The sequence below is a fragment of the Erythrolamprus reginae genome, chromosome 3, assembly GCF_031021105.1.
Source record: "Erythrolamprus reginae isolate rEryReg1 chromosome 3, rEryReg1.hap1, whole genome shotgun sequence".
NCBI classification, from domain to species: domain Eukaryota; kingdom Metazoa; phylum Chordata; class Lepidosauria; order Squamata; family Dipsadidae; genus Erythrolamprus; species Erythrolamprus reginae.
In genome coordinates, this window is record NC_091952.1 from 145653854 (window position 1) to 145665920 (window position 12067).

The 12067-nt window shown below is 39.2% G+C and overlaps 1 protein-coding gene across 8 annotated transcripts in view; it reads right to left on the bottom strand.

Moving 5' to 3' along the window:
• The window catches only part of ANKHD1 (ankyrin repeat and KH domain containing 1), a 153067-nt gene that overhangs the window by 100120 nt on the left and 40880 nt on the right, over window positions 1-12067 (bottom strand). For all 8 annotated transcript variants that reach the window (XM_070746954.1, XM_070746949.1, XM_070746947.1 and 5 more), the window contains exons 4-6: window positions 4731-4878; window positions 3879-4026; window positions 1637-1870 (exon numbers count right to left, since the gene is read on the bottom strand). In XM_070746954.1, the coding sequence (XP_070603055.1) occupies window positions 1637-1870; window positions 3879-4026; window positions 4731-4878 (530 nt within the window). The remainder of the gene's footprint in view (window positions 1-1636; window positions 1871-3878; window positions 4027-4730; window positions 4879-12067) is intronic.

Below are 12067 nucleotides of genomic sequence, written 5' to 3' on the forward strand. Positions count from 1 at the left end.
TGCTTCTGGGATTTGCACATATTTATTGGCATTTCTAGAAATATAGGTAACAATAAGCTGCAGCCCAGAAATTTGTTTGGCATTTAAAAGCCTAAATAAGTAGTGGCATAGAAAGTATTTCTGGATAAAATATTAATTTCCTTTTTGTAAATGATGGGATTTTTAAACCCGATGTTCTGTTCGTGGAAAGGTTACACTTGTACTGCTCCCAGGTCTATTTGACCCGGAGCAAAAAAAGGTTGGTTTTAGCTACTGGAAGTGTTTTTTGAATACTTTTTTTGCTGGTATACTAATTTGAACATTTCTGAACACAATGAAATGAAAAAATTAATGCTTATTTGTTTATTTTGCTCAGAAAAGCCCCCCCCCCAGTTGTGTGCATTTTTTCCCCAATTTATATAAAGATTAGCCTGCAAAATCTGAATTTTTTTTGAATACCTTTGACATTGGCATACTAATTTGAACATTTCAGAACATAATGAAATGAAAAATGAACTGAAAAAATTGATGCTTATTTGTTTATTTTGCTCAGAAAAGGACTACCACCACCCGGCTGTGTGCAATTAACTTTGGCATTGGTATACTAAATTGAACTTTCCTGATCTTAAAAAAATAAAAATGAACTGAAAAAAATGATGCTTATTTGTTTATTTTGCTCAGAAAAGCCTACCCCCCACCCCCTGGCTGTGTGCAATTTTTTCACTTTATATATAGATTATGCTGTAAATTCAAAATTACATCCTTGTTTTTAGTACAATGGATTTCTTTCATAAAATTAGTTGTCTGGGTATCATGTACTTACTTTGCAAAAGGTATTCAAAATATTTTCAGCCCAAGTGTGAGTTTTGTCGCCCAGCAAAACTAACACCCCCCCCCCCCCCCCCCCCAAAAAAAGAACCCCTCAAATGACGTGTTTTCATGTAATCATGTAAGTTGCAGATATGCAGGGAAAATTTTTTACAGTCTCAAACTTCGTTTCGGGTCGTATGTGACCCGTAAAAAAACCCTGCTGATAATCAGAGTGCAATAGGCTCTCCAAATTCCAAATGTGCTTTAGTTCTTTATAAAACTGGAAATCTGTTATACATTCAATTAAAGTACATGTCTGTATCATTATAATATATCGTATTTTTCAGAATATTTTCCCTCCCTAAGAGAGGCTGAAAATTTAGGTCTGTCTTATACCCTGAATGTAGCTTTTTTTTTTTAGAAATCCCCCCCCCCCCAGTCCTAAGTGCTAACGATCTTCCTAGCTCTTACCTTGCAGGTTCTTTCATTATTACTCTTTGTGAAGAATGTTTTCCAAGCCCTAAATCTTTCCAGGCTTTTCTTTCATTGCTCTAACTTGCTCCAAATGTTTCTTTCCAGCCCTAACCAGGTGCTAACAATGTTCCCAGCTCTTACCCACTTGCAAGCTCTTTCATTGTTACTCTCTCTGAATAAGGTTTTTTTTAAGCCCTAACCCGGGGATAAAATAATGTGCTGAAGCTGATCAGACTAAGGATGCTAGCCAGATGAATATCTGGTAAGCAGATTCTTTCCCCTATTTTCCTCCCCAAAAACTAAGGTGCATCTTATATTCCAGTGCATCTTATACTCCCCAAAATACGGTATACAATTCTTCTAAATTCCATACCTTTATAACAAGCAAGTGTAAGGGCACTTTCTTTGAATTCATTAGAGTGAGTGTTGATTCCAGCACCGTATTCCAGAAGTACTCTTGCCACTTCAACATGGCCTGCACTGGCAGCCTCCATTAAAGGAGTATGTCCATTTTCGTTATGATCTTCAATATTTGCTCCTGCTTTCAACAAGACTTTGACAATGTCAACAAAGCCCCCTGCACAGGCATAAGTGAGTGCAGTGTTCCCTAAAAGAGAAAGAAACATCTAAGAGTTATACTTAACTCTTAATGTATTTTTAGCAACATTTGCATTATTTTACTACCATAAATTAAGTTTAGATCTACAACTCTATACCCACTTGTTTGATAGTAACTTACATTAATATCAATATATTCCTGAGCTTATTTGCTTCTAATGTTTGGAAATTTTATTTTTAAAATTTATGTTCATCCCACCTCACTGTCCAATGCAGACTCTGGGCAGCTTACAATAAAATCATAAATGAAAAAATTACTAGCAAAGTTACGGTGGCAGTATGGTAACCAATTTTGGAATAATAATTCCCAAAGTTATGCTGTGGCATCATAACTTGCAATAAAATAAATAAAATAAAATAAATAAATCAAGTGGAAGTTTTGGAATCTTGGACAATTAATCTTGGAATATTAATCCCATAACTGGCCTCCCATCCAGTGGATCAGCACAAGTTTTCTTCCAATGCCAAATATGCTGTAATACTAGTTTGAGCAAATTTCAACCAGAAAAATTAGAAATTAGAAAGATAAAAACAAGGTCTTTCAATCATAGAACTATGAATGTACAGTCTACTCTTTTTTGATCTTCAGAAGATGTTTTTAGTTTGGATTTTTTGGGGGGTGGGGTGGGTGGATCCAGGGTTTATTTCCATTTGGGAGGATGAACTTCCGGAATATAGTGGAAGATCACTTTCAGAACAACTAGATCAATATGTTTTGGACCAAAAGAAAAAAAGAATATTACAGGTTTTTAAAAAAAGTTTCATTCCCAAAATAGTGGCTCCTAAACATAACTAATACGATGCAAGGCCAAACAGTATGAATCTTTAGAGATTAGCATTTCCATAAGTGAAATTTCTAAATGAATAATAATTCTGGCCACAGAATTAATTAGAGACAATACAGTATTCATATTTGAAAGGCAAGTCTTAGAACTGATGACAATAGTTATTCACTTGTAAAGAACAGTCAAGCAAAATGGCATTTTGACAACTGAAAAAATAATTTAATTCAACTTTTATTAGCTTGTAGAAGGATGCAATGTGAAATGTAATACCCTCTTGTTTGTAACCTTGAAGACTAAAGTATTATGCTCCAACTATATTGAAAATCTTATCTTTCATTAAAAATGTTAAAAAACATAAAGGAGTATTTTTTTTGTTCGAACAAATTCAGGTGAGATTAAAAATACTGCAAATTTTCTTATAGAAAAATGTCTTATATAGAAGATGTGAATCTTAGTCAATATCAACATCTTATTTCAATAGGGATATGTATAATGTATGAACTCAAAAAGTATCTTTACACTGGTAATTTTTTCTTTCTGCCCAAAGACACAGTATATTTGCCTACTGATTCTTTCTATAATATCAACAATTTAAATAAATCACCTTCTAGGAAGGTATTAAATTTCTGGATATAACCCAACATCAGTTAGAACAAAAGGGTAATATTGCTCCAATTACTACATGAAAAAAATTATGGAGTTTATTTTAAATAAAGAATATCCTGATAATAAAAAATAACCTGCGATGTTTTGAAAAAGTTATTTTCAATTTTTTCATTAATATACTGTCTATGATTGAATTGACAGAAAAATTAAAATGAAGTTAATACATATTAAATGCATATATGTCTTTATTCCCCAGTTCCAAGCAAACTATGCCATGTCTACACTTGAAAGTTGTTTCTTAGATCTGTAAGTATTCAAATGTTTCATAATCAGACCAATTTAATATTAGATCTAACAATGAATCCGTTTATTTTTTTCAAAATGTGTGATGCTGTTTTTCAAATATTTTAGATAATACTTTTATCTGAAGTTATTTTTAAAAACACTAATGACAAGTTATTTCTCATGTTTACATGAGAAATAACATGTCATGCTTTACTTTTTAAAATATGACATTATTTGTAGCAGAAATCTAATACAAGCCTGCAGATAGGAAACTGGGTCTCGCACCCAATATTGCTCCTCTTTTTTTTAATAAAACCTTACCGGTAGATGACTGGGCATTTACATCAGCACAATGAACAAGGAGCAGTTTTACAATGTCCACATAGCCTCCACTGGCTGCTGCCATGAGAGGAGTTATATCTCCTTTATTCCCTCTGTCTTCAACGTTTGCATGCATGGCGAGCAATACCTGAACAAATTAAATATGTTAGCCTTAGTTCTTTCTTGCTATTTTCAAAGCTATAGCTATTTTCTAAATGATTCAAAAGAATCAGACGTTTAACTACAAAAAAAGGATGTAAGACATCAGTTCTGTGTTGGTCATTTGCACAATAGCCTTTGTCCGCACAGATAACTTTTCAGGTTACGATTTAGTTATTTATCTACATTATTTATAGCCTATTCAATCCCAGAGGACATTGGACAAAATGAAACAAAACAAAACAAAAACAATGTAAAAATAATGTCATACAAAATCTCCAGATACTCTCAATTAGCAGGGGCTGAAGACTGAATGAAATAATACAGATTTTAACTTGTATTCAGATTGCAAGTATTTCTGGGGAAGGAGTCTTCCACAAAGTAACAGGGCTTATCATCTTATCCATGCCCCATGTATGTTAAAAGGAGGATAGACTCTAAATAAGTCTTCTCTAAATCAGAATGGACAGGCAGGTTTAATTCTATCAATCATTGTCCAATATATTCCAGAACTGTATTTGTATATAGATTTAAAAGTACCATCAGCTCTTTGTATTAGATTCAAAATCCTACTAGCAATCAATGCAGCAATTTTAATATAGATGTTATTCTGCATTCCAGTGGCTACTCCTTCAGCAATATAGCTACATTTGCAACAAAAAGTCTAGAATACATGTGGAAAAAACTACTCACTTGTGCCAATTCATAATATCCAGCTGAACAAGCCAAGCAAAGTAAACTTTCTCCTTCTTCTGTATGTTCATTTACACTTCTTCCTTCATCAAGCAATTTGCGAACAGCATTTACATCCCCATCAGAACAAGCTTCTGCCAAACTGCGACTAGAAGATATATTTTTAATAAAATTGTATAAATTAGTCACTGTTAATCTTAATCTAAGAGCAGCTGATATGTTTAAAAATTGGTTAATGAAACATTTTTAAAAAGACTTAGTAACCTAGCAACCATTAGTTCAGACAATGTTTTCCGGTCCAAAATAGAATTGTGCTTCACTTCATACTATTAAAAAAAAAAGTATCTAAACTGGGGAAGAATAACACGACTATCCAACAATTATATATATGAGATTTATATTTCTACACATCGTTCAGAATCCTCTAGTTTAAAAGTATTTGAACAGGAAGCTTTATTTCTAGCTCATTCTGCATGAAAGTAATTTACTGTTTTTTCACTCTCAGGGGAAGAAACTATCTTGCAATGGAAAAATAATGCAAATGCACATAAGAATTTTAAAACACAATATTACCAGGCAGTAGGTTAAATAAAATAAAGGGTGTTGTTTAAATTTACATGATTTTTTCTTAAAATATTTTGTAAAAATGCATAATATATAATATAGTTTTACAGTACCTGCTAATTGCATTTTATTATGCTTCCTGAAATCGAGAAAAGTTGGCAGATTTGCTAACTGACTCTTTCTAAAAGTGCAAAGTCAATATCAAGAATTTAAGCTGGGAAAGCTGATGTAAGTAAGGAGGATTTCTCGGCCTGCCCCTCCTCACATGATTGTTGTGGGGAAAATAGGAGGAAGGAGGTGTGCTGATATGTAAAATTTGTAAAAATATTAAAGGAGGGATAAATAAATATTGCCAAATAAATAAATGCACGGGCTAGGAGAGGGAAATAGAAAGTGAAGCTATAGCTAAGCAAAACAAAATTGAGCAATACATTTCTTCTCCTGAAATGTCTCTTCCTTCCTAAAACTTAATCATGGCAGCAGAAAATAAAATATTCAATTTGGGAATATTTTAATTAATACTTGTATTAATTACATACTTAATTAATACTTAATACTTAAGAACACAATATATGTACAGTGGTACCTCGGTACTCGACCACAATTCGTTCCAGAAGTGTTGTCGAGAACCGATTTGGTCGAGTACCGAATTTATTTATCCCATAGGAAATAATGGAAATGGATTTAATTGGTTCCCAGCCCGTTAACTCGCTGGGAACCAATTAAATCTATTTTCTTTATTTCCAATGGGATAAATAAATTCGCTACTCCAAGCTGCAGGAAAGGTGGGGGCTGCTGGAAGCAATGAGGAAAGGAGCCCCCAGAAGCTGCCATCCCGGCAGCTTCAGGGGGGCTGAGGAGCTCTCTAAGAGCTCCAAGCTGCAGGAAGGGTGGGGGCTGCTGAAATCTTGGCAGCTTCTGGGGGCTCCTTTCCTGATTGCTTCCTTTTATTACCTGTAAGCAGCTTCAAAAACTTTCTCCTTCCCTGTGGCTCCAACACGCGGCGATTTCCCTTCCAGTAGCAAGAGCGCCGGGAACGTCACGTAATGAAGGGAAGCTGCTGGAGCGGCAGCAATTGCTGAGATGGCTCCGTCGGCTTCCCTTCACCACGTGACGTTCCCGGCGCTCTTGCTACTGGAAGGGAAATCGCCGCGTGTTGGAGCCACAGGGAAGGAGAAAGTTTTTGAAGCTGCTTACAGGTAATAAAAGGAAGCAATAAGGAAAGGAGCCCCCAGAAGCTGCCAAGATTTCAGCAGCCCCCACCCTTCCTGCAGCTTGGAGCTCTTAGAGAGCTCCTCAGCCCCCCTGAAGCTGCCGGGATTACATTTCAGATAATGAACAAAATTTTCTCTGGCTGTTCGGTATCTGAATTTTTGTTCAGATACCGAAGCAAATTTTTGCCGAAAATTTTGTTTGTTATCCGAAATGTACGAGAAAGGAAGCGTTCGAGTACCGAGGTACCACTGTATATAAGAAAGATTAAGCTTGGGGTTCTTAATGAACTTAGAATGTAAATATCAAATGCACAATTATAGAAGGGAAAAGAAGTCATTTAATAAAATTATTTGTGAACAAAACATGGACATAGTGAGGGAAGAAATATTTAGTCAGATACCAATTGTGCAAGTTCTCCCACTTAAAAAGATGAGAGACGCCTGTAATTGACATCATAGGTAGACCTGAATTATGAGAGACAAAATGAAAAAAACAAATCCAGAAAATCACATTGTCTGATTTGGAAAATTTATTTTTTTGTAATTATGGTGGAAAATTATGGTGGAAAATAAATATTTGGTCGACAACAAAGGTTCATCTCAATACTTTGTTATATATCCTTTATCGGCAATGACAGAGGTCAAACATTTTCTGTAAGTCTTCACAAGGTTGATATACAGTGTTCCCTTGATTTTCGCGGGTTCAAATTTCGCGAAAAGTCTATACCACGGTTTTTCAAAAATATTAATTAAAAAATACTTCGCGGGTTTTTTCCCTATACCATGGTTTTTCTCGATCAATGATGTCATACGTCATCGCCAAACTTTCATCTGCCTTTAATAAATATTTTTAAAAATAAACTTTAATAAATAAACATGGTGAGTAATAATCTAAATGGTTGCTAAGGGAATGGGAAATTGCAATTCAGGGGTTTAAAGTGTTAAGGGAAGGTTTGTGATACTGTTCATAGCCAAAAATAGTGTATTTACTTCCGCATCTCTACTTCGCGGAAATTCAACTTCCGTGGGCGATCTTGGAACGCATCCCCCGCGAAAATCGAGGGAACACTGTACACTGTTGCTGGTATGATGGGCAATTCCTCCATGCAGATCTCTTATTGAGCAGTGATGTTTCAGGGCTGTTGCTGGGCAACATGGATTCTCAATTCCCTCCAAAGATTTTCTATAGGGTTGCGATCTGGAGACTAGCTAGGCCACTCTTACAAAGGCATTCCTTTGTTGCCCCGGCGGTATGCTTGGGATCACTGTCATGCTGAAAGACCCAGCCACATTTCATCTCCAATGCCCTTGCTGATGGAAGGAAGTTTGCACTCAAAATCTCACAATGCATGGCCCCATTCATTCTTTCATATACACAGATCAGTGGTCCTTGTCCCTTTGCAGAGAAACAGCCCCAACGCATGATGTTGCCATCCCCATGCTTCACAGTAGGTATAGTGTTTTTTGGATGCAATTCAACATTCTTTCTTCTCCAAACACGACAAGTTCTGTTACCCAACAGTTCCACTTTGGTTTCATCTGACCATACGACATTCTCCCAATACCCTTCTGGATCATCTAAATGCTCTCAAGCAAACTTCAGATGGGCCCGACCATGTACTGGCTTAAGCAGAGGGACATGTCTGGCACTGCAGTATTTGAGTCCCTGGTGCCATAGTGTGTTACTGATGGTAGCCTTTGTTATGTTGGTCCCAACTCTCTGCAGGTCATTCACTAAGTCCCCCCCGCGTGGTTCTGGGATTTTTGCTCACTGTTCTTGTGATCATTTTGACCCCATGGGGTGAGATCTTGCGTGCAGCTCCAGATCGAGGTAGATTATCAGTGGTTCTGCATGTCTTCCATTTTCTAATTATTGCTCCCACCGTTGATTTCTTCACACCAAGCTACTTGCCTATTGCAGATTCAGTCTTCCCAGCCTGGTGTAGGGCTACAATTTTGTTTCTGGTGTCCTTTGACAGCTCTTTGGTCTTCACCATAGTGGAGTTTGGAGTATGACCATTTGAGGTTGTGGATAAGTGTCTTTTATATTGACAACAAGTTCAAACAGGTGCCATTACTACAGGTAATAAGTGGAGGACAGAGGAGCCTCTTAAAGAAGTTACACGTCTGTGAGAGCCAGAAATCTTGCTTGTTTGTAGATGAACAAATATTTATTTTCCACCATAATTTGCAAATAAATTCTTTCAAAATCAGACAATGTGATTTTCTGGATGTGTTTTTTCATTTTGTCTCTCATAGTTGAGGTCTACCTATGATGTCAATTACAGGTCTCTCTTTTTAAGTGGGAGAATTTGCACAATTGGTGTCTGGCTAAATACTTTTTTCCCCACTATAGTTAAAATCAGCAGGTATTTAAATAGTGTATGTATTCAGTAATAGTAAAAAATATGTTAAAAATACTGACTTCTTTTCCTAGATAGAATTATCTTCAAAATACAAAATACTGATGACTGTCCACTTGCATAATTGTACTATCTACTGTATAATTTCAAGAGTTCTTTAATAAAAGTGTTCCTATCACATTATTGCAATAGGCGTTGATTGCTTACCTGAACGCCTGTTCTCGTACGCTGAGCGGGTTACAGCAGTCACGTGGGTTGCTCGCTGTCCAATCTGCATAAGACCAAGTCTGTCTTTAAAAAAAATTGCTGGATCCGCCCCTTCTCCAGAATTCGCGAATCCGTAGACTTAGGCTCGAAAAGTGGTGGCTCAAATAGTGTTCTACTCTCATAGATAAGAAAGGAAGGAAAAATGCATAACCAGTCAGTAGTATATAGGAAGGGAAGTGACTGGTGTACCCGCTCAACGTACGAGGCGTTCAGGTAAGCAATCAACGCCTATTTTCCGTACTGAAAGAGCGGGTCCAGCAATCAGGTGGGACATACCCAATAGATGTGTCCCTAGGGAGGGATTAGTTGGCTATCACGAGAGATAACGGATTGGAGGACTCTTCTGCCGAAGGCAGCATCTGGTGAAGCATAAGAGTCGATTTTATAGTGCCTTATAAATGAATTGGGAGAGGCCCATGTGGCCGCCTTGTAAACTTCTTCCAAGGAGGCTTGAGTTGCCCAAGCTGCTGTTGTAGCTGCACTTCTTATAGAGTGTGCCGTGATGCATTGTTGCGCATTGAGGGATGCTGACTCATACGCTTTGGAGATTGTACCTTGGATCCAACGGCTTAATACAGTGGACGAGACCTTGGTCCCCAGGGATCTGGGGTGGAAGGCTATAAATAAGGCTTCTGATCTACGAAAGGTCCTGGTTCGTTGGATATATATCCGCAGAGCTCTTGTGAGATCCAAAGTGTGCCATCTGATGGAAAGATGGTTTTGGTTGGAGCAGAAGGAAGGCAATACAATGTCCTGGGATCTGTGGAATATGGAGCTGATCTTTGGTAGAAAGGTGGGGTCCAATCGAAGTACTACTTTGTCTGGATGGAACTGGCATAAGTCCTGGTGAATGGAATGAGCCGCTAGCTCAGAAATGCGTCTGGCGGAGATGATTGCCACCAGGAATGCTACCTTGTAGGACAAGTGTCTGAAGGAAGCAGAACTTAGCGGTTCGTATGGTGCCTGAGTAAGATAGTGCAGTACTCGAGGTAAGTCCCAGGACGGATATCTATGGAAAGTGGGAGGCCTGAGGTTTGAGATGCCTCTTAACAGCTCTTCTACTTCAGGGAAACTACGCAGCGGTTATCTTCGGGGTCCTGCCAAGACTGAGGATAAGGCTGCTAGATGCCGCCGGATAGTGTTGACTGAGAGACCTTGATGAAAGCCTTTCATGAGGAAGGACACAATCCTCTGAATGGGGATACACAAGGGGGAGAGGCCTTCCTGTGTACACCACTGGTGGAATTTAGACCAGGTATGGTCATAGATCCTGTTGGTAGATATTCTTCTAGATTTTAGGATCACTTCCACGGTGTTTGGGTCGTAACCTCGAAGGTATAGGTCGCACCAGATAACAACCAAGCGGTGAGGTGGAATCACTCCGGGTCTGGACTATCACCTGGGCCTGCTCGAGGAGAATCTTGTAGATTACGTCTGGCAGGATTGGAATTGGTGGAAAGGCATATAGTGGACCTGGAGGCCAAGGAGTTCTGAGTGCGTTGGTTGCTTCTGCTCCTGGGGACGGGAATCTGGAATAGAACTGAGGGAGCTGAGTGTTGGTCGCGGTCGCGAATAGGTCTAGCGACGGGTGACCAAATTTGAGGCAGATCTGCTGGAATAGATCTGGATGGAGACTCCACTCTCCTGGATCCAGAGTTGATCGGGAGAGCCAGTCCGCCTGAACATTGAGGATTCCCAATATGTGGTTGGCCGACAGAGACTGCAGATGTCTTTCTGCCCAAAGACCCAGTTTCAGTGCTTCCTGCATCAGGGCCTTGGACTGGGTGCCTCCTTGTCTGCAGATGTGGCTCTTCGTCACCATATTGTCCATTAGGATCGGGACATGTCAGTTGAGGATGTGTGATTTGAACTTCTTGAGGGCTAGCAACACTGCTCTCAGTTCCAGCCAATTGATTGGCTTGGTTGACTCTTCCATTGACCACGTGCCCTAGGCTATCAGGCCCAGAGCGTGGGCTCCCCAGCCCATCAGACTGGCATCCGTGGTGATGGTAAAGTTTAGAATCTTGAATAGGGATCCTTTGTCCAGGGTGGAGGAGGTCCACCATGAGAGGGATCTCAGGACGACAGGAGGAACGAGAATAGAGGGTGCCGAGTTGCTGATTCCTGATCTCTGGAATGGCAACAAGAGCCATTGGAGTTCCCTGGCATGAAGACGTGCCCAGGGAACGATGCCAATACAGGACACCATATTTCCCAGTAGGGAAGACAGGGAGGCGATGGATACCTTTCTTTGGGATTCAATTTGAGAAATAAGCTCTTTGATGCTGATCTTCCTCTCAGTAGAAAGGAAAACCTGAGATAGGTGGGAATCTATGACTGCCCCCAGGTACTGAATGGACGTGGAAGGATGAAGCTGACTTTTTTTTATATTGATGGAGAAACCATGCTCCTGTAGGTTAGACATGGATAACTGAAGATCTGTACGGGTGCCCTCTTTGGAGGGACCGTGAACTAAAATGTCATCTAAATAACACAGAATATGAATAGGGGTAGCCCGGATATGAGCAGCCAAGGCGCCCAAGACCTTGGTAAAGACTCAAGGGGCCGGGGACAGGCCGAAAGGCATAGCCTTGTACTGATAGTGTTTGCCCGGAAAGGCAAAGCGGAGAAATTGCCTGTGGCCTTTTAAAATGGGAATATGGAGATAAGCCTCCGTAAGGTCTAAGGAAGACATGAAGTCCCCCGGTTGAATGAAAGCCAGGATAGAAGATAAGGAATGCATCCTGAATTTTCTGTATTTAATGTACTGGTTTAATTTTTTAAGATCCAAAATGGCTCTCCATCCTCCGGAGGTCTTAGGGACCATGAAGAGGATGGAGTAGAAGCCAAGTCCTCTCTGAGAGGGTGAAACTGGCTGGATAGCCCTGATAGTAAGCAGATGTTGGATCGCCTCCTCCATGCGGAGACA